The sequence below is a fragment of the Oncorhynchus tshawytscha genome, unplaced genomic scaffold (genome assembly GCF_018296145.1).
Source record: "Oncorhynchus tshawytscha isolate Ot180627B unplaced genomic scaffold, Otsh_v2.0 Un_contig_1538_pilon_pilon, whole genome shotgun sequence".
NCBI lineage: Eukaryota > Metazoa > Chordata > Actinopteri > Salmoniformes > Salmonidae > Oncorhynchus > Oncorhynchus tshawytscha.
Window position 1 is genome coordinate 236117 of NW_024609660.1, and position 26384 is coordinate 262500.

Sequence of the window (26384 nt, forward strand, 5' to 3'; positions counted from 1 at the left end):
GTCCACGACTAGTTTCTCTAGCTCCACCCTCTCCTGGTCCACGACTAGTTTCCCTAGCTCCACTCTACACCCACCTTGTCTGTGCTCTCATGGTCCACGACTAGTTTCTCTAGCTCCACCCTCTCCTGGTCAAAGGCTAGTTTCCGTAGCGCCACTCTACACCCACCTTGTCTGCGCTCTCCTGGTCAAAGGCTAGTTTCCCTAGCTCCACCCTCTCCTGGTCATCAACTAGTTTCCCTAGCTCCACTCTACACCCACCTTGTCTGCACTCTCCTGGTCAAAGGCTAGTTTCTCTAGCTCCACCCTCTCCTGGTCATCGGCTAGTTTCCCTAGCTCCACTCCACCACCTTGTCTGCGCTCTCCTGGTCAAAGGCTAGTTTCTCTAGCTCCACCCTCTCCTGGTCATCAGCTAGTTTCCCTAGCTCCACCCTCTCCTGGTCAACGACTAGTTTCCCTAGCTCCACCCTCTCCTGGTCATCGGCTAGTTTCCCTAGCTCCACCCTCTCCTGGTCATCGGCTAGTTTCCCTAGCTCCACTCTACACCCACCTTGTCAACGACTAGTTTCCCTAGCTCCACTCTCTCCTGGTCCACGGCTAGTTTCCCTAGCTCCACCCTCTCCTGGTCATCGGCTAGTTTCCCTAGCTCCACTCTACACCCACCTTGTCTGCACTCTCCTGGTCAACGACTAGTTTCCCTAGCTCCACCCTCTCCTGGTCAACGACTAGTTTCCCTAGCTCCACCCTCTCCTGGTCAAACGACTAGTTTCCCTAGCTCCACTCTCTCCTGGTCCACGGCTAGTTTCCCTAGCTCCACTCTACACCCACCTTGTCAACGACTAGTTTCCCTAGCTCCACCCTCTCCTGGTCCACGGCTAGTTTCCCTAGCTCCACCCTCTCCTGGTCAACGACTAGTTTCCCTAGCTCCACCCTCTCCTGGTCCACGGCTAGTTTCCCTAGCTCCACCCTCTCCTGGTCCACGGCTAGTTTCCCTAGCTCCACCCTCTCCTGGTCCACGGCTAGTTTCCCTAGCTCCACTCTACACCCACCTTGTCTGCACTCTCCTGGTCCACGGCTAGTTTCCCTAGCTCCACCCTCTCCTGGTCCACGGCTAGTTTCCCTAGCTCCACCCTCTCCTGGTCCACGGCTAGTTTCCCTAGCTCCACCCTCTCCTGGTCCACGGCTAGTTTCCTAGTACACCCACCTGGTCAACGACTAGTTTCCCTAGCTCCACTCTCTCCTGGTCCACGGCTAGTTTCCCTAGCTCCACTCTCTCCTGGTCCACGGCTAGTTTCCCTAGCTCCACTCTACACCCACCTTGTCTGCACTCTCCTGGTCCACGGCTAGTTTCCCTAGCTCCACCCTCTCCTGGTCCACGGCTAGTTTCCCTAGCTCCACTCTACACCCACCTTGTCTGCACTCTCCTGGTCCACGGCTAGTTTCCCTAGCTCCACCCTCTCCTGGTCCACGGCTAGCTTTCACCCTAGCTCCACTCTCTGGTCCACGGCTAGTTTCCCTAGCTCCCTCTACACCCACCTTGTCTGCACTCTCCTGGTCCACGGCTAGTTTCCCCATGAGGGCGTTGACATCTATAGACTTTTGTTTGAGGACAGGCTCCAGAGCTGACAGGTCTACCTTCATCTTATCCACCAACACGTTGGTCTCCAACAGCTTAGTCAGACCATTCTTTACCCTGTCACGAGCCTGCACACACAGGAATACACACACACACACATAAAGAAACACAGGCACACACAGGAACACACACACAGGGATACACACACGCAGTCATGCAAACACACACACACACACAGACATACACACACACACACAGACACATACAGAAACACAGGCACACACAGGAACACACAAGAATACACACACAGGATACACACACACACACACACAGAAACACACAGACACACAAAGGGATATACACACATACGGTCATGCAAACACAAACACACAAACACACAAACACACACACAAAGGGATACACACACACGGTCATGCAAATACACATACACACACACACACACACAGACACACAAAAGGATACACACATACGGTCATGCAAACACACACACACACACAGACACAAACAGGCACACAGAAGCAATTACATTTCTTGGATTGAATGGAGTATAGAATTGACGCCCATTCAGAGAAATAGCCACGTTTCAAAGAAACCACAGTGTGCTAAACTGGAGTATTGATAACATTAAATAATAGATATTATGGATGTTTCACAGCCGCTGTGTTTACTATTGCTAAACAGTATTATAGATCTGTTGCTGTCCAGGTAGAGGTTAATCAGTATTAATCAGTAGTATTACTGGTCTCTTACAGCCACTAGTTGCTGTCTCTTCTCTCCCAACATGGCCAGGTAGAGGTTAATAACAGTATTAATCAGTAGTATTACTGGTCTCTTACAGCCACTAGTTGCTGTCTCTTCTCTCCCAACATGGCCAGGTAGAGGTTAATCAGTTCCAGGTAAGAGGTGGGAGTAGTGTAGTAGCGTCGTCTCAGCTCAGAGTAGAACCTCTCGGCCATGTCTGTCACACTGACGTGGATCTCCACACACATCTCACTGAAACGATCCTTCATCTCCTCACTGCCAAACTCCACGTTCTGGAAGAAGGTCTGGGACACGGAGAGGAGGGCCTCACGGGGCCACTACAGGGGGGAAAGAGGAGGGGATGGTTAGATTGTAGGAGAGAGTAGGTGAAAAAGGAGGAAATTAAGAAAGTCAAAGAGAGAGCATGGTAGAGTGAGAAAGAGAGATAGAGGAACATTGCTTCCAGACATAAAGAGAGACAGAGAGAGAGAGAGAGACATTGCTTCCAGATGAGAGACAGAGAGAACAGAGAGAGAGAGAGAGAGAGAGAGAGAGAGAGAGAGAGAGAGAGAGACCATGGGATCCTGAGTTCTTCTGCCCAAAAAATAATTAGATGAATGTAGATGGATTTTTTCGCAAGGATTTATACAGGATACTATCCTCTACATCAACACCTCAACATGTCATACCTAAAACCTTGATTGTGGACAAAATTAACTGAATGGATTCTTACTACCAAGGACTATCAAGAAAAAAACTTCTAACAAACCAAAACCTGCAGAAGAAACACAGCGGAACCTGGAAATACCAGACTGAGATCCAGACTGAGAACCACACTGAGATCCAGACTGAGAACCAGACTGAGAACCACACTGAGATCCAGACTGAGATCCAGACTGAGAACCACACTGAGATCCAGACTGAGATCCAGACTGAGATCCAGACTGAGATCCAGACTGAGATCCAGACTGAGATCCAGACTGAGATCCAGACTGAGAACCAGACTGAGATCCAGACTGAGATCCAGACTGAGATCCAGACTGAGATCCAGACTGAGATCCAGACTGAGATCCAGACTGAGAACCAGACTGAGATCCAGACTGAGAACCAGACTGAGAACCAGACTGAGATCCAGACTGAGATCCAGACTGAGATCCAGACTGAGATCCAGACTGAGATCCAGACTGAGATCCAGACTGAGATCCAGACTGAGATCCAGACTGAGATCCAGACTGAGAACCAGACTGAGAACCACACTGAGATCCAGACTGAGAACCACACTGAGATCCAGACTGAGATCCAGACTGAGATCCAGACTGAGATCCAGACTGAGAAACCAGACTGAGAACCACACTGAGAACCAGACTGAGAACCAGACTGAGAACCACACTGAGATCCAGACTGAGATCCAGACTGAGATCCAGACTGAGATCCAGACTGAGATCCAGACTGAGAACCAGACTGAGAACCAGACTGAGAACCAGACTGAGATCCAGACTGAGATCCAGACTGAGAACCAGACTCCAGAGAATCCAGACTGAGATCCAGACTGAGATCCAGACTGAGAACCAGACTGAGATCCAGACTGAGATCCAGACTGAGAACCAGACTGAGATCCAGACTGAGATCCAGACTGAGATCCAGACTGAGATCCAGACTGAGATCCAGACTGAGATCCAGACTGAGATCCAGACTGAGAACCAGACTGAGAACCAGACTGAGATCCAGACTGAGATCCAGACTGAGATCCAGACTGAGATCCAGACTGAGTAATGTTCAGTCTGAACCTACTTCTGAAAATGTAAAATACAATAATCTCTAGATATTTTTGTTATAAAGCGTATTAAATAAGGCTACTAAGCTAATAAGCAGCTCAGACAGAACAGACCTGTCTGCAACTTCAATGACGACTGAAGTGTGGAATGAGACGTGTGGAAACAATGGCAGGAGAGTTTCACAGCCTGCCCCACCCAAATGCATGGGCCTTTGGAGCCCCCTATGCAGAGGTCATCCCAGTACAGCACCCCTTGGATATTAAAAATAACACTGGAATATGTACAAACATAATCTCCTCGAGGACAATCCACAGACACTATTTGCTGACTGCTACAAAAAGGGGAATGTGAGCAACTTCACTTTCCACACAGACCATCCCCTGGCACAGTGCTATATTAACACAGACCATCCCCTGGCACAGTGCTATATTAACACAGACCATCCCCTGGCACAGTGCTATATTAACACAGACCATCCCATGGCACAGTGCTATATTAACACAGACCATCCCCTGGCACAGTGCTATATTAACACAGACCATCCCCTGGCACAGTGCTATATTAACACAGACCATCCCCTGGCACAGTGCTATATTAACACAGACCATCCCCTGGCACAGTGCTATATTAACACAGACCATCCCCTGGCACAGTGCTATATTAACACAGACCATCCCCTAGCACAGTGCTATATTAACCAGACCATCCCCTGGCACAGTGCTATATTAACACAGACCATCCCCTGGCACAGTGCTATATTAACACAGACCATCCCCTGGCACAGTGCTATATTAACACAGACCATCCCCTGGCACAGTGCTATATTAACACAGACCATCCCCTAGCACAGTGCTATATTAACACAGACCATCCCCTGGCACAGTGCTATATTAACCAGACCATCCCCTGGCACAGTGCTATATTAACCAGACCATCCCCTAGCACAGTGCTATATTAACCAGACCATCCCCTGGTACAGTGCTATATTAACCATACCATCCCCTGGCACAGTGATATATTAACACAGACAATCCCCTGGTACAGTGCTATATTAACCAGACCATCCCCTAGCACAGTGCTATATTAACCAGACCATCCCCTGGTACAGTGCTATATTAACCAGACCATCCCCTGGCACAGTGCTATATTAACCAGACCATCCCCTAGCACAGTGATATATTAACACAGACAATCCCCTGGTACAGTGCTATATTAACCAGACCATCCCCTGGCACAGTGATATATTAACACAGACAATCCCCTAGCACAGTGCTATATTAACACAGACCATCCCCTGGCACAGTGATATATTAACACAGACAATCCCCTGGCACAGTGCTATATTAACACAGACCATCCCCTGGCACAGTGCTATATTAACACAGACCATCCCCTGGCACAGTGCTATATTAACACAGACCATCCCCTGGCACAGTGCTATATTAACCAGACCATCCCCTGGCACAGTGCTATATTAACCAGACCATCCCCTGGCACAGTGCTATATTAACACAGCACAGTGCTATATTAACAGACCATCCCCTGGCACAGTGCTATATTAACACAGACCATCCCCTGGCACAGTGCTATGGCACAGACCATCCCCTGGCATGGCACAGTGACCATCCCCTGGCACAGTGCTATATTAACCAGACCATCCCCTGGCACAGTGCTATATTAACCAGACCATCCCCTGGCACAGTGCTATATTAACACAGACCATCCCTAGCACAGTGTTATATTAACCAGACCATCCCCTGGCACAGTGCTATATTAACCAGACCATCCCCTGGCACAGTGCTATATTAACACAGACCATCCCATGGCACAGTGCTATATTAACCAGACCATCCCCTGGCACAGTGCTATATTAACCAGACCATCCCCTAGCACAGTGCTATATTAACCAGACCATCCCCTGGCACAGTGCTATATTAACCAGACCATCCCCTGGCACAGTGCTATATTAACACAGACCATCCCCTAGCACAGTGCTATATTAACCAGACCATCCCTGGCACAGTGCTATATTAACCAGACCATCCCCTAGCACAGTGCTATATTAACCAGACCATCCCCTGGCACAGTGCTATATTAACCAGACCATCCCCTAGCACAGTGCTATATTAACACAGACCATCCCCTGGCACAGTGATATATTAACACAGACCATCCCATGGCACAGTGCTATATTAACCAGACCATCCCCTAGCACAGTGCTATATTAACCAGACCATCCCCTGGCACAGTGCTATATTAACCAGACCATCCCCTAGCACAGTGCTATATTAACACAGACCATCCCCTGGCACAGTGCTATATTAACACAGACCATCCCCTGGCACAGTGCTATATTAACACAGACAATCCCCTAGCACAGTGCTATATTAACACAGACCATCCCCTGGCACAGTGATATATTAACACAGACAATCCCCTAGCACAGTGATATATTAACACAGACAATCCCCTAGCACAGTGCTATATTAACACAGACCATCCCCTGGTACAGTGCAATATTAACACAGACCATCCCCTGGCACAGTGCTATATTAACACAGACCATCCCCTGGCACAGTGCTATATTAACACAGACCATCCCCTGGCACAGTGCTATATTAACACAGACCATCCCCTAGCACAGTGCTATATTAACACAGACCATCCCCTAGCACAGTGCTATATTAACCAGACCATCCCCTGGTACAGTAATATATTAACACAGACCATCCCCTGGCATAGTGCTATATTAACACAGACCATCCCCTGGCACAGTGTTATATTAACCAGACCATCCCCTGGCACAGTGCTATATTAACCAGACCATCCCCTGGCACAGTGTTATATTAACCAGACCATCCCCTAGCACAGTGCTATATTAACACAGACCATCCCCTGGCACAGTGCTATATTAACACAGACCATCCCCTGGCACAGTGCTATATTAACCAGACCATCCCCTGGCAGTGGCATAGTGCTATATTAACACAGACCATCCCCTGGCACAGTGCTATATTAACACAGACCATCCCCTGGCACAGTGCTATATTAACACAGACCATCCCCTGGCACAGTGCTATATTAACCAGACCATCCCCTGGCACAGTGCTATATTAACACAGACCATCCCCTGGCACAGTGCTATATTAACCAGACCATCCCCAGTGGCATGGCACAGTGCTATATTAACACAGACCATCCCCTGGCACAGTGCTATATTAACACAGACCATCCCCTGGCACAGTGCTATATTAACCAGACCATCCCCTAGCACAGTGCTATATTAACACAGACCATCCCCTGGCACAGTGCTATATTAACCAGACCATCCCCTGGCACAGTGCTATATTAACCAGACCATCCCCTGGCACAGTGCTATATTAACCAGACCATCCCCTGGCACAGTGCTATATTAACCAGACCATCCCCTGGCACAGTGCTATATTAACCAGACCATCCCCTGGCACAGTGCTATATTAACCAGACCATCCCCTGGCACAGTGCTATATTAACACAGACCATCCCCTAGCACAGTGCTATATTAACACAGACCATCCCCTGGCACAGTGCTATATTAACACAGACCATCCCCTGGCACAGTGCTATATTAACACAGACCATCCCCTGGCACAGTGCTATATTAACCAGACCATCCCCTGGCACAGTGCTATATTAACACAGACCATCCCCTAGCACAGTGCTATATTAACCAGACCATCCCCTGGCACAGTGCTATATTAACACAGACCATCCCCTAGCACAGTGCTATATTAACACAGACCATCCCCTGGCACAGTGCTATATTAACACAGACCATCCCCTGGCACAGTGCTATATTAACACAGACCATCCCATGGCACAGTGCTATATTAACACAGACCATCCCCTAGCACAGTGCTATATTAACACAGACCATCCCCTGGCACAGTGCTATATTAACCAGACCATCCCCTGGCACAGTGCTATATTAACACAGACCATCCCCTGGCACAGTGCTATATTAACCAGACCATCCCCTGGCACAGTGCTATATTAACCAGACCATCCCCTGGCACAGTGCTATATTAACCAGACCATCCCCTGGCACAGTGCTATATTAACACAGACCATCCCATGGCACAGTGCTATATTAACACAGACCATCCCCTGGCACAGTGCTATATTAACACAGACCATCCCCTGGTACAGTGCTATATTAACCAGACCATCCCCTGGCACAGTGCTATATTAACACAGACCATCCCCTGACACAGTGCTATATTAACCAGACCATCCCCTGGCACAGTGCTATATTAACCAGACCATCCCCTGGCACAGTGCTATATTAACCAGACCATCCCCATGGCACAGTGCTATATTAACACAGACCATCCCATGGCACAGTGCTATATTAACACAGACCATCCCCTAGCACAGTGCTATATTAAACAGACCATCCCATGGCACAGTGCTATATTAACACAGACAATCCCCTGGCACAGTGCTATATTAACACAGACCATCCCCTGGCACAGTGCTATATTAACCAGACCATCCCCTGGCACAGTGCTATATTAACACAGACCATCCCCTGGCACAGTGCTATATTAACACAGACCATCCCCTGGCACAGTGCTATATTAACACAGACCATCCCCTAGCACAGTGCTATATTAAAATAGACCATCCCATGGCACAGTGCTATATTAACACAGACAATCCCCTGGCACAGTGCTATATTAACACAGACCATCCCCTGGCACAGTGCTATATTAACCAGACCATCCCCTGGCACAGTGCTATATTAACACAGACCATCCCCTGGCACAGTGCTATATTAACACAGACCATCCCCTGGCACAGTGCTATATTAACACAGACCATCCCCTGGCACAGTGCTATATTAACACAGACCATCCCCTGGCACAGTGCTATATTAACCAGACCATCCCCTGGCACAGTGCTATATTAACCAGACCATCCCCTGGCACAGTGCTATATTAACCAGACCATCCCCTGGCACAGTGCTATATTAACCAGACCATCCCCTGGCACAGTGCTATATTAACCAGACCATCCCCTGGCACAGTGCTATATTAACCAGACCATCCCCTGGCACAGTGCTATATTAACACAGACAATCCCCTAGCACAGTGCTATATTAACACAGACCATCCCATGGCACAGTGTTATATTAACACAGACCATCCCCTAGCACAGTGCTATATTAACCAGACCATCCCCTGGCACAGTGCTATATTAACACAGACCATCCCCTGGCACAGTGCTATATTAACACAGACCATCCCCTGGCACAGTGCTATATTAACCAGACCATCCCCTGGCACAGTGCTATATTAACCAGACCATCCCCATGGCACAGTGCTATATTAACACAGACCATCCCATGGCACAGTGCTATATTAACACAGACCATCCCACTGGCACAGTGCTATATTAACACAGACCATCCACTAGCACAGTGCTATATTAACACAGACCATCCCCTGGTACAGTGCTATATTAACCAGACCATCCCCTGGCACAGTGCTATATTAACACAGACCATCCCCTGACACAGTGCTATATTAACCAGACCATCCCCTGGCACAGTGCTATATTAACCAGACCATCCCCTGGCACAGTGCTATATTAACCAGACCATCCCCTGGCACAGTGCTATATTAACCAGACCATCCCATGGCACAGTGCTATATTAACACAGACCATCCCCTAGCACAGTGCTATATTAACACAGACCATCCCCTGGTACAGTGCTATATTAACCAGACCATCCCCTGGCACAGTGCTATATTAACACAGACCATCCCCTGACACAGTGCTATATTAACCAGACCATCCCCTGGCACAGTGCTATATTAACCAGACCATCCCCTGGCACAGTGCACAGTGCTATATTAACACAGACCATCCCATGGCACAGTGCTATATTAACACAGACCATCCCCTGGCACAGTGCTATATTAACACAGACCATCCCCTAGCACAGTGCTATATTAAAAGACCATCCCATGGCACAGTGCTATATTAACACAGACAATCCCCTGGCACAGTGCTATATTAACACATACCATCCCCTAGCACAGTGCACAGTGCTATATTAACCAGACCATCCCCTGGCACAGTGCTATATTAACACAGACCATCCCCTGGCACAGTGCTATATTAACACAGACCATGCCCTGACACAGTGCTATATTAACACAGACCACCCCCTAGCACAGTGCTATATTAACACAGACCAGCTAACAGCAGTGAAGGAGTGAAGGGAGAGAGAGGAACACATGGTACAGCTAACAGCAGTGAAGGAGGAGGGAGAAGAACACATGGAACAGCTAACATCAGTGAAGGAGGAGAGAGAGGAACACATGGAACAGCTAACAGCAGTGAAGGAGGAGAGCGAGGAACACATGGAACAGCTAACAGCAGTGAAGGAGGAGGGAGAGGAACACATGGAACAGCTAACAGCAGTGAAGGAGGGAGAGGAACACATGGAACAGCTAACATCAGTGAAGGAGGAGAGAGAGGAACACATGGAACAGCTAACATCAGTGAAGGAGGAGAGAGAGGAACACATGGAACAGCTAACAGCAGTGAAGGAGGAGGGAGAGGGACACATGGAACAGCTAACAGCAGTGAAGGAGGAGGGAGAGGAACACATGGAACAGCTAACATCAGTGAAGGAGGGAGAGGAACACATGGAACAGCTAACATCAGTGAAGGAGGAGAGAGAGGAACACATGGAACAGCTAACATCAGTGAAGGAGGAGAGAGAGGAACACATGGAACAGCTAACAGCAGTGAAGGAGGAGGGAGAGGGACACATGGAACAGCTAACAGCAGTGAAGGAGGAGGTGAGAAAGCTGAGGTGTGACAGAGAGCAGGACACTCCCCCAGAGAAGCCAGCAGAACAGCCCACCTCAGACCCGGACAACAACTTCAACACCACGATCGGACAGACAGAGGACCCACCAACCCCCTGTCAGCTCCTCCAACAGCCCTACAACTCCTAACAGCCCCCTGTCAGCTCCTCCAACAGCCCTACCACTCCTAACAGCCCCCTGTCAGCTCCTCCAACAGCCCTACCACTCCTAACAGCCCCCTGTCAGCTTCTCCAACAGCCCTACCACTCCTAACAGCCCCCTGTCAGCTCCTCCAACAGCCCTACCACTACTAACAGCCCCCTGTCAGCTCCTCCAACAGCCCTACCACTCCTAACAGCCCCCTGTCAGCTCCTCCAACAGCCCTACCACTCCTAACAGCCCCCTGTCAGCTTCTCCAACAGCCCTACCACTCCTAACAGCCCCCTGTCAGCTCCTCCAACAGCCCTACCACTACTAACAGCCCCCTGTCAGCTCCTCCAACAGCCCTACCACTCCTAACAGCCCCCTGTCAGCTCCTCCAACAGCCCTACCACTCCTAACAGCCCCCTGTCAGCTCCTCCAACAGCACTACCACTCCTAACAGCCCCCACAGGTCCTGGAGCTGTTGTCAGAGGACAAACACTAGACATGTCCTGGAGCTGTTGTCAGAGGACAAACACTAGACATGTCCTGGAGCTGTTGTCAGAGGACAAACACTAGACATGTCCTGGAGTTGTTGTCAGAGGACAAACACTAGACATGTCCTGGAGCTGTTGTCAGAGGACAAACACTAGACATGTCCTGGAGCTGTTGTCAGAGGACAAACACTAGACATGTCCTGGAGCTGTTGTCAGAGGACAAACACTAGACATGTCCTGGAGCTGTTGTCAGAGGACAAACACTAGACATGTCCTGGAGCTGTTGTCAGAGGACAGACACTAGACATGTCCTGGAGTTGTTGTCAGAGGACAGACACTAGACATGTCCTGGAGTTGTTGTCAGAGGACAGACACTAGACATGTCCTGGAGTTGTTGTCAGAGGACAAACACTAGACATGTCCTGGAGCTGTTGTCAGAGGACAAACACTAGACATGTCCTGGAGCTGTTGTCAGAGGACAAACACTAGACATGTCCTGGAGCTGTTGTCAGAGGACAAACACTAGACATGTCCTGGAGCTGTTGTCAGAGGACAAACACTAGACATGTCCTGGAGCTGTTGTCAGAGGACAAACACTAGACATGTCCTGGAGCTGTTGTCAGAGGACAAACACTAGACATGTCCTGGAGCTGTTGTCAGAGGACAAACACTAGACATGTCCTGGAGTTGTTGTCAGAGGACAAACACTAGACATGTCCTGGAGCTGTTGTCAGAGGACAGACACTAGACATGTCCTGGAGCTGTTGTCAGAGGACAAACACTAGACATGTCCTGGAGCTGTTGTCAGAGGACAAACACTAGACATGTCCTGGAGTTGTTGTCAGAGGACAAACACTAGACATGTCCTGGAGCTGTTGTCAGAGGACAGACACTAGACATGTCCTGGAGCTGTTGTCAGAGGACAAACTAGGGTCCCCCAGCCACATCATAATTCACACGGGCACAAAAGACCTGAGGGCCCAGCAGGAAAGGGTGGCCACAGCAGGAAAGGGTGGCCCCAGCAGGAAAGGGTGGCCCCAGCAGGAGAGGGTGGCCCCAGCAGGAGAGGGTGGCCACAGCAGGAAAGGTTGGCCCCAGCAGGAAAGGGTGGCCCCAGCAGGAGAGGGTGGCCCCAGCAGGAAAGGGAGTGATTGAAAAAACGTCTTATACTTTCTCCAACGCACAAGTGGTTATCTCCACCCTGCCACCACACAGCGGGTGAATGCAAGCATTTTGCGAGACTGTGCCTCAAACCTAATGTATACATGCCCCCCCCCACCCCTGTTGCAAGGACCTCAACATGACAGCAGCTCATATGCCCAGGCCGTGAGCAGAACAACAGGCCGAACCCCACTATTCTTTTGGAACTTGTGTGAGTGTAATATTTACTGTTCATTTGTATTGTTTATTTCACTTTTCACTTGCTTTGGCAATGTTAACACATGTTTCCCATGCCAATAAAGCCCCTTGAATTGAATTGAGAAAGAGAGAGAGAATGAGAGAGAGAGTGAGAGAGAGAGAGAGAGAGAGAGAGAGAGAGAGAGAGTGAGAGAGACAGAGAGTGAGAGAGACAGAGAGTGAGAGAGGGGGGGGGGTCAGAGACTCCTTTTAAACAAACAGAATAAAGTCCTCACTAAATAAACGCCTGACTGCATCTGACTGCTCCTTCTCAGTGGGGGTCACCTTGATGGAGGGATGAGAGTGGAGGAGAGAGGGAGGGATGATGAAAATAAACAGGCAGATTAAAAGAGGTGGAACTATAGAAGAGAGGGGCGCGCTTCGCTAATGGACACCTGGGGCGAGCCCACGCCCTGTGATCCATCACACACACACACAGACATTACACACACCCACAGAGCCTGACACAACACACCAGGGTGCCTGACACACATTCCTGATGGAGATGAATGGAGGAGCATTTCACCCTGAGAGCACGCAGTGACAACATACTTCTCATTACAGAAAGTAAATGAGTGTGCGTGTTTTTGACAATTCACTAATTAGACAGAAATACACACACAGAGACAGAGAGAGGCAATCCCCCACACGCAGAGACAGAGAGAGGCAATCCCCCACACGCAGAGAGAGAGAGGCAATCCCCCACACGCAGAGACAGAGAGAGCAATCCCCCACACGCAGAGAGAGAGAGAGAGAGGAGGGAGAGAGACAGAGACAGAGATAAAGAGAGGCAATCCCCCACACGCAGAGACAGAGAGAGAGAGAGAGAGAGAGAGGGAGAGAGACAGAGACAGAGATAAAGAGAGGCAATCCCCCACACGCAGAGACAGAGAGAGAGAGAGAGAGAGGGAGAGAGACAGAGACAGAGATAAAGAGAGGCAATCCCCACACACACACAGAGACAGAGAGACAGAGTTGGATGGAGATAAAGAGGCAATCCCACACACACAGAGACAATCAAAAGAAACATAAATTTCAACATACCAATTAGGATTTGGCTAAAAATACTTGAATCAGTCATAGAGCCCATTGCCCTTTATGGTTGTGAGGTCTGGGGTCCGCTCACCAACCAAGACTTCACAAAATGGGACAAACACCAAATTGAGACTCTGCACGCAGAATTCTGCAAAAATATCCTCCGTGTACAACGTAGAACACCAAATAATGCATGCAGAGCAGAATTAGGCCGATACCCACTAATTATCAAAATCCAGAAAAGAGCTGTTAAATTCTACAACCACCTAAAAGGAAGCGATTCCCAAACCTTCCATAACAAAGCCATCACCTACAGAGAGATGAACCTGGAGAAGAGTCCCTAAGCAAGCTGGTCCTGGGGCTCTGTTCACAAACACACACTACAGAGCCCCAGGACAGCAGCACAATTAGACCCAACCAAATCATGAGAAAACAAAAAGATAACTACTTAACACATTGGAAAGAATTAACAAAAACAGAGCAAACTAGAATGCTATTTGGCCCTACACAGAGAGTACACAGTGGCAGAATACCTGACCACTGTGACTGACCCAAAATTAAGGAAAGCTTTGACTATGTACAGACTCAGTGAGCATAGCCTTGCTATTGAGAAAGGCCGCCGTAGGCAGACATGGCTCTCAAGAGAAGACAGGCTATGTGCTCACTGCCCACAAAATGAGGTGGAAACTGAGCTGCACTTCCTAACCTCCTGCCCAATGTATGACCATATTAGAGAGACATATTTCCCTCAGATTACACAGATCCACAAAGAATTCGAAAACAAATCCAATTTTGAAAAACTCCCATATCTACTGGGTGACATTCCACAGTGTGCCATCACAGCAGCAAGGTTTGTGACCTGTTGCCACGAGAAAAGGGCAACCAGTGAAGAACAAACACCATTGTAAATACACCCATATTTATGCTTATTTATTTGATCTTGTGTCCTTTAACCATTTGTACATTGTTAAAACACTGTATATATATATAATATGACATTTGTAATGTCTTTACTGTTTTGAAACCTCTGTATGTGTAATGTTTACTGTTAATTTTTGTTGTTTTTCACTTTTATATATTCACTTTGTATGTTGTCTACCTCACTTGCTTTGGCAATGTTAACACATGTTTCCCATGCCAATAAAGCCCTTGAATTGAATTGAATTGAGAGACAGAGAGATAGACAGAGACAGATAGAGAGAGGCAATCACACACCCACAGAGACAGAGAGAGACAGAGAGAGAGAGACAGATAGAGAGAGGCAATCCCACACCCACAGAGACAGAGAGAGACAGAGAGAGACAGAGAGAGAGACAGAGACAGATAGAGAGAGGCAATCACACACCCACAGAGACAGAGAGACAGAGAGAGAGAGACAGAGACAGATAGAGAGAGGCAATCACACACCCACAGAGACAGAGAGAGACAGAGAGAGACAGAGAGAGAGACAGAGACAGATAGAGAGAGGCAATCACACACCCACAGAGACAGAGAGAGACAGAGAGAGAGAGACAGAGACAGATAGAGAGAGGCAATCCCACACCCACAGAGAGCGTAGTGTCCTGACCTGTACAAACCAGTCGATGGTGCAGCAGTTGACCAGAGAGGGGAACATACGACAGCGGGACCTGAAGGCATCTCCTACAGGACTCATACACAACACAATGTGCAGCTTCTCTCTGACCCGAGAGATGAAGAACTGGAACACCTAACACACACACACAAACAGGTTACAGACACACACATGTTACAGACACACACATGGAGAGACATACAGGGAGACACACACAGGGAGACACACACACATCTATAGAAATGCATTCAAGCAAACGCATACAAATTAACTCATGCAAACAGACTCACTATATAGTCAAGTGCCAAATTCAAACCGTCTAACACATGAGAGGAAATCAATTGAGTGTTGTTTAGACTGAGGCCACAGTCCATGTAATTAAAGCGAAGGGGTCAGAGTTCTGGAGGTGTCCAGAGCCTGCTGCTCTGCCTTGTTGACAGACTACTGCTGGGACATAGCTGCTGCCTCAACACTTCATATAGGACCTTAACAAGACATGAGACACTATACTGAATCCTACTGGGATGAACAGCTCAATATGAACACATACATCAATACATACATTACGATTTGAATGAATAGGTCGCTGGATAAATACATGTATAAATATTAATGAATGGTACTGTCATGACGTTGCCCTGTTGGGGAGGTTTATAACCCCCCATAAATCTCCCCCTTTTCTGTCCACTCTACAGAATGGACTCTTGGAAAGCCCTGTTGTTAACATAGAGAGTATGGAAACATCAACAGGTTGGGGAAAAGAACAATCTTTGTGTAATGCAACCAGTTGAAAGTGTCCGTTGGTACTTAAACAACTGATCTGACATCATATTCTTTGTCTGGGACATTATATCTGATGACAGGACGACATAAACTGTATCTTGTGTAGTTTACACATTATAGTTATCAGATTCACATGGAATTGTTGTGCAATTTAAATGTTTAAATATGAAACTATTTGTGAAAAGATGTCATTTTAGCTTTTAAAATTAGAGAATTGTTTTCATAAGTAAAATGTGCTCAATCAGTGGCGACGCCCACGTGAATAGGTATTGGTTGGAAACGATGAAGCAATCCCTATTCTACATTACTATAAGAACCCCCGTGACCTAATTCACGGCGAACTAAGCCAACCTCAGCGTGAGCTCTGGTTGCAAATGGATGAATGATTACAACCTAACAAAATTAACATTGTGTTCCTGATGACGTGAGGACTGATGTCCATTCGTTCAGAAAGGCGAATTTCAACGTAGAGGTAGAGATCGCCATGCTGGAAGGATGAATTTGAATACACCAGCCAGAATATAGCATGAGCTTAGTATGGCAACTTGGTATGAACTTTGAACTCTTATTCACTGAAGAAGTGATACATCCTAGACATTGAGTTATCAGCAGCAGCTGTAAACGTGGGCTAGGAAAGGACGGACAATCTCTTCCGAAGACAACAGCTCTATAAACATGCTTCCGTGGTGCCCCGACTTCCTAGTTAATACATTTACATGATTAGTTTAATCAGGTAATTATTGATTACAGATAATTTAATTTTATAAAATAACATGTCATATCATTGAATCCATAGTAAAGACACGACAGTACATACATAAATATTACACATGTAATTATTATATTTAACCTTTATTTTGACAGGGAGTAAAGGTCTCTTTTACAGAGGATCCCTGTAATTACAATTCTATATTGAGTGTTCTATGAGTGAGTGTGTACTCTACTGTACCTCGTCTCGGTTTCCCTCGTTAATGCCGGCCTCCTTGGCTCTGGGCCGTGTGGCAGCCAGGACCTGCTCCAGATCATCCTTCTCAAACAGGTTGGGCACCTCTCCACTGTTCAACATGTTGTTAATGTCCTCTAGGAACTCCTCCACCACGATCTGATGAACAATAATACACACATGTAATGGAGGGGGGATGGAAACGTGCCTGAGAACTGAAGACTGAAGCTATAGCTTCCAGGGCTAATGCCTCGGCTTCTGCTCAGTGGGGTAATGAGGTGATGAGTCACAGAGGTGGCATGGTTTGGCAAGCAGATGGTCACAGATAAACACTGGCCATATCTACTTCATTAGCTGTCTGGTACAGTCTTTATAGACCTGCTATCTGCCCATCACATGGCCTCCATGCACACACACCTGTTCTTGCAAACTCTCCCCTCCTTGCCCCCTCTTCCCCTCCCCTACCTGTGTGTCAGTGAAGAGGAACACCATGTCCTTGCCCTCCTCTCCCCCCTCCTCTACCTGTGTGTCAGTGAAGAGGAACACCATGTCCTTCCCCTCCTCTCCCCCTCCCCTACCTGTGTGTCAGTGAAGAGGAACACCATGTCCTTGCCCTCCTCTCCCCTCCCCTACCTGTGTGTCAGTGAAGAGGAACACCATGTCCTTGCCCTCCTCTCCCCCTCCCCTACCTGTGTGTCAGTGAAGAGGAACACCATGTCCTTGCCCTCCTCTCCCCCCCTCCCCTACCTGTGTGTCAGTGAAGAGGGACACCATGTCCTTCCCCTCCTCTCCCCCTCCCCCTACCTGTGTGTCAGTGAAGAGGAACACCATGTCCTTCCCCTCCTCTCCCCCTCCCCTACCTGTGTGTCAGTGAAGAGGAACACCATGTCCTTGCCCTCCTCTCCCCCTCTTCCCCTCCCCTACCTGTGTGTCAGTGAAGAGGAACACCATGTCCTTGCCCTCCTCTCCCCCTCCCCTACCTGTGTGTCAGTGAAGAGGAACACCATGTCCTTGCCCTCCTCTCCCCCCCTCCTCTACCTGTGTGTCAGTGAAGAGGAACACCATGTCCTTGCCCTCCTCTCCCCCTCCCCTACCTGTGTGTCAGTGAAGAGGAACACCATGTCCTTGCCCTCCTCTCCCCCTCCCCTACCTGTGTGTCAGTGAAGAGGAACACCATGTCCTTCCCCTCCTCTCCCCCTCCCCTACCTGTGTGTCAGTGAAGAGGAACACCATGTCCTTGCCCTCCTCTCCCCCTCTTCCCCTCCCCTACCTGTGTGTCAGTGAAGAGGAACACCATGTCCTTGCCCTCCCCTCCCTCCCCCTCCCCTACCTGTGTGTCAGTGAAGAGGAACACCATGTCCTTCCCCTCCTCTCCCCCTCCCCTACCTGTGTGTCAGTGAAGAGGAACACCATGTCCTTGCCCTCCTCTCCCCCTCCCCTACCTGTGTGTCAGTGAAGAGGAACACCATGTGAAGAGGAAACACTATGTCCTTGCCCTCCTCTCCCCCTCCCCTACCTGTGTGTCAGTGAAGAGGAACACCATGTCCTTGCCCTCCTCTCCCCCCCCCCCTACCTGTGTGTCAGTGAAGAGGAACACCATGTCCTTGCCCTCCTCTCCCCCTCCCCTGCCTGTGTGTCAGTGAAGAGGAACACCATGTCCTTGCCCTCCTCTCCCCCTCCCCTACCTGTGTGTCAGTGAAGAGGAACACCATGTCCTTGCCCTCCTCTCCCCCTCCCCTACCTGTGTGTCAGTGAAGAGGAACACCATGTCCTTGCCCTCCTCTCTCCCCCTCCCCTACCTGTGTGTCAGTGAAGAGGAACACCATGTCCTTGCCCTCCTCTCCCCCTCCCCTACCTGTGTGTCAGTGAAGAGGAACACCATGTCCTTGCCCCCTCCCCTGTGTCAGTGAAGAGGAACCCCCCCCTCCCCTACCTGTGTGTCAGTGAAGAGGAACACCATGTCCTTGCCCTCCTCTCCCCCTCCCCTACCTGTGTGTCAGTGAAGAGGAACACCATGTCCTTGCCCTCCTCTCCCCCTCCCCTACCTGTGTGTCAGTGAAGAGGAACACCATGTCCTTGCCCTCCTCTCCCCCCCCTACCTGTGTGTCAGTGAAGAGGAACACCATGTCCTTGCCCTCCTCTCCCCCTCCCCTACCTGTGTGTCAGTGAAGAGGAACACCATGTCCTTCCCCTCCTCTCCCCCTCCCCTACCTGTGTGTCAGTGAAGAGGAACACCATGTCCTTGCCCTCCTCTCCCCCTCCCCTACCTGTGTGTCAGTGAAGAGGAACACCATGTCCTTGCCCTCCTCTCCCCCTCCCTACCTGTGTGTCAGTGAAGAGGAACACCCCTCTCCCCCTCCCCTACCTGTGTGTCAGTGAAGAGGAACACCATGTCCTTGCCCTCCTCTCCCCCTCCCCTACCTGTGTGTCAGTGAAGAGGAACACCATGTCCTTCCCCTCCTCTCCCCCTCCCCTACCTGTGTGTCAGTGAAGAGAGGAACACCATGTCCTTGCCCTCCTCCCCCCCCCCTACCTGTGTGTCAGTGAAGAGGAACACCATGTCCTTGCCCTCCTCTCCCCCTCCCCTACCTGTGTGTCAGTGAAGAGGAACACCATGTCCTTGCCCTCCTCTCCCCCTCCCCTACCTGTGTGTCAGTGAAGAGGAACACCATGTCCTTGCCCTCCTCTCCCCCTCCCCTACCTGTGTGTCAGTGAAGAGGAACACCATGTCCTTGCCCTCCTCTCCCCCTCCCCTACCTGTGTGTCAGTGAAGAGGAACACCATGTCCTTGCCCTCCTCTCCCCCTCCCCTACCTGTGTGTCAGTGAAGAGGAACACCATGTCCTTGCCCTCCTCTCCCCCTCCCCTACCTGTGTGTCAGTGAAGAGGAACACCATGTCCTTGCCCTCCTCTCCCCCTCCCCTACCTGTGTGTCAGTGAAGAGGAACACCATGTCCTTGCCCTCCTCTCCCCCTCCCCTACCTGTGTGTCAGTGAAGAGGAACACCATGTCCTTGCCCCCTCCTCTCCCCTCCCCTACCTGTGTGTCAGTGAAGAGGAACACCATGTCCTTGCCCTCCTCTCCCCTCCCCTACCTCAGTGAAGAGGAACACCATGTCCCCCCCCTACCTGTGTGTCAGTGAAGAGGAACACCATGTCCTTGCCCTCCTCTCCTCCCCCCCCTGAAGAGGAACACCCCTCCCCTGTGTGTCAGTGAAGAGGAACACCATGTCCTTGCCCTCCTCTCCCCCTCCCCTACCTGTGTGTCAGTGAAGAGGAACACCATGTCCTTGCCCTCCTCTCCCCCCCTCCCCTACCTGTGTGTCAGTGAAGAGGAACACCATGTCCTTGCCCTCCTCTCCCCCTCCCCTACCTGTGTGTCAGTGAAGAGGAACACCATGTCCTTGCCCTCCTCTCCCCTCCCCTACCTGTGTGTCAGTGAAGAGGAACACCATGTCCTTGCCCTCCTCTCCCCCTCCCCTACCTGTGTGTCAGTGAAGAGGAACACCATGTCCTTGCCCTCCTCTCCCCCTCCCCTACCTGTGTGTCAGTGAAGAGGAACACCATGTCCTTGCCCCCTCCTCTCTCCCCTCCCCTACCTGTGTGTCAGTGAAGAGGAACACCATGTCCTTGCCCTCCTCTCCCCTCCCCTACCTGTGTGTCAGTGAAGAGGAACACCATGTCCTTGCCCTCCTCTCCCCCTCCCCTACCTGTGTGTCAGTGAAGAGGAACACCATGTCCTTGCCCTCCTCTCCCCCTCCCCCTACCTGTGTGTCAGTGAAGAGGAACACCATGTCCTTGCCCTCCTCTCCCCCCCCCTCCCCTACCTGTGTGTCAGTGAAGAGGAACACCATGTCCTTGCCCTCCTCTCCCCCTCCCCTACCTGTGTGTCAGTGAAGAGGAACACCATGTCCTTCCCCTCCTCTCCCCCTCCCTACCTGTGTGTCAGTGAAGAGGAACACCATGTCCTTGCCCTCCCTCTCCCCCTCCCTACCTGTGTGTCAGTGAAGAGGAACACCATGTCCTTGCCCTCCTCTCCCCCTCCCCTACCTGTGTGTCAGTGAAGAGGAACACCATGTCCTTGCCCTCCTCTCCCCCCTCCCCTACCTGTGTGTCAGTGAAGAGGAACACCATGTCCTTGCCCCTCCTCTCCCCCTCCCCTACCTGTGTGTCAGTGAAGAGGAACACCATGTCCTTGCCCTCCTCTCCCCCTCCCCTACCTGTGTGTCAGTGAAGAGGAACACCATGTCCTGCCCTCCTCCCCCTCCCCTACCTGTGTGTCAGTGAAGAGGAACACCATGTCCTCTCCCCTCCCCTACCTGTGTGTCAGTGAAGAGGAACACCATGTCCTTGCCCTCCACCCCAGCCATCTTGAACAGTCGTCTCAGGTCTTCATGGAAGCTGTCGTAGTTGTATCCTCGGCTCAGTTCTATCTGGAAGCAGCGCATGCCGCACATGTGGGCCGCCAGCCGCGTCAGTGACTGTTTCCCGTGCCCCCACGCCCACCAATAGGGCGTTACCCGCTCCTGGCGGATCATACGCGCTATCCTATAGGAACAGAAGGACTGGGTCAGGAAGTAAGCAATTTAACAAATTAAAGCATTACAAAAACACAAAAACTAACTCTTTATGGGGTTCTGGACAAAATAACTTCACTAAATAGGGAATAGAGTGTTGTTAAGTATGCTAATCAGTTCACTAAATAGGGAATAGAGTGTTGTTAAGTATGCTAATCAGTTCACTAAATAGGGAATAGGTTGTCATTAAGGATGCTAATCAGTTCACTAAATAGGGAATAGGGTGTCATTAAGGATGCTAATCAGTTCACTAAATAGGGAATAGGGTGTCATTAAGGATGCTAATCAGTTCACTAAATAGGGAATAGGGTGTCATTAAGGATGCTAATCAGTCCACTAAATAGGGAATAGAGTGTCGTTAAGTATGCTAATCAGTCCACTAAATAGGGAATAGGGTGTCATTAAGGATGCTAATCAGTCTACTAAATAGGGAATAGGTTGTCATTAAATGCTAAATAGGGAATAGGTTGTCATTAAGGATGCTAATCAGTCCACTAAATAGGGAATAGAGTGTCGTTAAGTATGCTAATCAGTCCACTAAATAGGGAATAGAGTGTCGTTAAGTATGCTAATCAGTCCACTAAATAGGGAATAGGGTGTCATTAAAGATGCTAATCAGTCCACTAAATAGGGAATAGGGTGTCATTAAAGATGCTAACCAGTCCACTAAATAGGGAATAGGTGCGATTTAGGCCAAAACGTCTGTACACTATAGGGAATGGGGTACAATTTCGAATGCATTCACTGCACTAATTAGGGAATAGAGCTCCGTTTCCGAGCGTAACATGACCTGGAGACGTGTTCTACAGCGTCCTGGAAGAACACCAGCTTGGTCTCCTTGGAGAAGGTCATGTTGTAGTCATCCAGGTAGTCCTGGAGCACAGCCCTGATCTTATCTGGCTCTGTTAGGTCCTCATACAGACGATCTGCCTTCTCTGCACCCACCTAGAGGAGAGGAGAGGGAGGGAGAGATGGAGGGCGGGGGACAGGAAGGATTGCGAGATAGATAGATGGATGCCGTAAATGTTAAGCGCTTTGAGCACCTGGGAAATTGATTGGATTTATAGGCTTATAGCGCATTTTACCTTGATGAAATCTCCAAATATGATGGGTTTGGTCACAAAGTAATTGGGTTCTAAATTGAAGCCAAAATATTTGCCTGAAAAGAAGAAGAACGGAAATATATTTAAAGAGTTGCTATTCATAGCTCAACAATTGTGGGACGTTTCAGAAAAGGACATTGAAATGGCTTTCAATCTTAATATGTCAAAACACTGCTTAGTGAGAGGCTAAACTCTGAAAGTTCAAACTAGCCGTCTAGGTTCTATTGAACTCTGTGTTATGTTCTTACTGGCCAACTATGTCTAGGTTCTATTACACTCTGTGTTATGTTCTTACTGACCGTCTAGCTCTAGGGTCTATTGAACTCTGTGTTATGTTCTTACTGACCGTCTAGCTCTAGGTTCTATTGAACTCTGTATTATGTTCTTACTGGCCGTCTAGGTTCTATTAAGCTCTGTGTTATGTTCTTACTGGCCGTCTAGGTTCTACTAAACTCTGTGTTATGTTCTTACTGGCCGTCTAGGTTTTATTAAACTCTGTGTTATGTTCTTACTGGCCGTCTAGGTTCTATTAAACTCTGTATTATGTTCTTACTGGCCGTCTAGGTTTTATTAAACTCTGTGTTATGTTCTTACTGGCCGTCTAGGTTCTATTAAACTCTGTGTTATGTTCTTACTGACCGTCTAGCTCTAGGTTCTATTAAACTCTGTGTTATGTTCTTACTGGCCGTCTAGGTTCTATTAAACTCTGTGTTATGTTCTTACTGACCGTCTAGCTCTAGGTTCTATTAAACTCTGTGTTATGTTCTTACTGGCCGTCTAGGTTCTATTAAACTCTGTATTATGTTCTTACTGGCCGTCTAGGTTCTATTAAACTCTGTGTTATGTTCTTACTGGCTGTCTAGGTTCTATTAAACTCTGGGTTATGTTCTTACTGACCGTCTAGGTTCTATTAAACTCTGTGTTATGTTCTTACTGGCCGTCTAGGTTTTATTAAACTCTGTGTCATGTTCTTACTGGCCGTCTAGGTTTTATTAAACTCTGGGTTATGTTCTTACTGACCGTCTAGGTTCTATTAAACTCTGTGTCATGTTCTTACTGGCCGTCTAGGTTCTATTAAACTCTGGGTTATGTTCTTACTGGCCGTCTAGGTTCTATTAAACTCTGGGTTATGTTCTTACTGGCCATCTCAGAGACGATGGTGTTGAAGTAGGTTTTGTCTTCGTTGTTGATGAGTCGGTCGTGGAACACTCTCTGACACTCGTGACAGAACAGACGGAATATCCCAGTCTGATCCCTCACCGTGCCTGGCTCACACTGCAACATACCTAGAGGACAAACAGATGGAGGGAGGGAGAGAGAGAGAGAATGAGAGAGAGAGAGGTGAGAGGAGGGTGGGAGGAGGGGGAAGAGAGGGAGGTGGGGGAGGGAGGAAAGTAAAGAGGCAGGGAGGGAGAGAGAGAATGAGAGAGGGAGGTGGAGGGAGAGAGAGATGGAGGGGAGGGGGAGAGGGAGTGGGGGGGGGGGAGGTGAAGGGAAGAGAGAGGTAAAGAGGCAGGGAGGGAGAGAGAATGAGGAGGGAGGTGAAGGGAGGAAGGGAGAGAAGTGGAGGGATGGAGAGATGAGAGAGGTGGGAGGCAGGGAGGAGAGGGGAGAGGGAGCGGGGGGGGGAGGAAGGTGAAGGCAGGGAGGGGAAGATGGATTTAACATGATTTATTTACGACCAGAGAATAATAAAACATGATTCAACTTGGTGGTTCTCACCCTGCAACCTTAACACATGAAGAAATAAAGAAAAGTCTAATATCTGCTGTTGACACATCCCTGTTGTTATCAATGTTATGCAACACTAGGGATGCTTTAGGAGATATGATGGGTCGGACACACCAGAGGATCCATGTTCAAGTCTTGTTAGAAAGTTGAGGGCATTAATGTGACCACGCTCGCCCTCAGCAAGAATGGGGCTGGGTTGGCCTTATTCGCCTTGGGTAAATATTAATGCTGGTGTGTGTATGTGTGTATGTTTACGCTTGCTGGTGTGTGTGTGTGTGTGTGTGTGTGTGTATGTGTGTGTGTGTTCTGCATGGTGACTCCCTAGCGGGGGGTCAGGGAGCAGTAGTCACTTCAACTCAGGCCTCTCTGCTCTGATGATGGTTGTGAGGCTGCTGGGTAGAGGACTGGTACTGTCTCTGTCTGGACTTCAGGCTACAACCAAGAGCATCTCAGTCCATCAGCTACTTTAATAACTTACAAATGAAAAGCCAAGACAAACTTTCTCACCCTGGACACACTTGGAGAGGTCCCTGAGGGTGAAGACGTAGTGTGTGTGTGTGTGTGTGTCTCACCCTGGACACACTTGGAGAGGTCCCTGAGGTTGAAGACGTAGTGTGTGTGTGTGTGTGTCTCACCCTGGACACACTTGGAGAGGTCCCTGAGGTTGAAGACGTAGTGTGTGTGTGTGTGTGTGTCTCACCCTGGACACACTTGGAGAGGTCCCTGAGGGTGAAGACGTAGTGTGTGTGTGTGTGTGTGTGTCTCACCCTGGACACACTTGGAGAGGTCCCTGAGGTTGAAGACGTAGTGGGACTTGGCTGGTGTAGGCAGGAGGTCCACAGACATGCGGTGGTAGATCTCTACTGCTGCGTCTACGATGCTGCCTGCTGAAGACCTCACCGCCTGGGGGAACTCACTGAGGAAACCACTGAGGATGGCCTGGAGGGGGAGAGACCGTTTCAACATAGAGAGTTAAGCGTACGTGGGCTTGAGGGTGTGTGTGCTTGAATATGCCCTTGAGGAGAGAGGGCAGACTCCAGACACACACGTGATTTGTGTGTGTGTGTGTGGTCTTGTTCTTCTGAATCTCCCCCAAAAGTCCCCACAAGGATAGTAAAACAAGGCAAATTCTCCCTCGTGGGGACATTTCCCACATCACAATGAGGACAAGGTTCATTTTAAGACTAGGGGTTAAGTTTAGGGTTAGGGAATTAGGGTTAGGTTTAGAATTAGGGTTAGGTTAGAATTAGGGTTAGGTTTAGGGAATTAGGGTTAGGTTTAGAATTAGGGTTAGGTTAGGTAGGGGGTTAGTGGTTAGGTTTAGATTAGGGTTAGGTTTAGGGGTTAGGGTTAAGGGTTAGGGTTAGGTTAGGTTTATGAGTTAGGTGAATTAGGGGTTAGGTTTAGGGGTTAGTTGGGTAGGATTAGGGTTAGGGAAAGGCATTAGTGGTTAGGTTTAGGAGTTAGGTATAGGGTTTGGGTTAAGGTTTAGGGGTTAAGGAAAACAGGATTTTGAATGGAAATCAATTATAGGTCCCAACGAGGATAGAAAACCACGTGTGAGGATAGTCAATCTGTAATTAATTAAGGGGCTGTGAGGGAGAGGACATGAGGATGGTTGATCTGTAATTA

The 26384-nt window shown here is 49.0% G+C and overlaps 1 protein-coding gene across 1 annotated transcript in view; it reads right to left on the reverse strand.

Moving 5' to 3' along the window:
- Positions 1-26384, reverse strand: part of LOC112241284 (dynein axonemal heavy chain 6-like) — a gene marked incomplete at its 5' end in the record, with an annotated part of 106484 nt that overhangs the window by 53613 nt on the left and 26487 nt on the right. The window contains 9 exon segments of the mRNA XM_042316679.1: positions 1534-1701; positions 2431-2673; positions 15612-15752; positions 17350-17502; positions 21661-21889; positions 22709-22863; positions 23004-23077; positions 24161-24307; positions 25520-25691. Of these exon segments, the coding sequence (XP_042172613.1) occupies positions 1534-1701; positions 2431-2673; positions 15612-15752; positions 17350-17502; positions 21661-21889; positions 22709-22863; positions 23004-23077; positions 24161-24307; positions 25520-25691 (1482 nt within the window).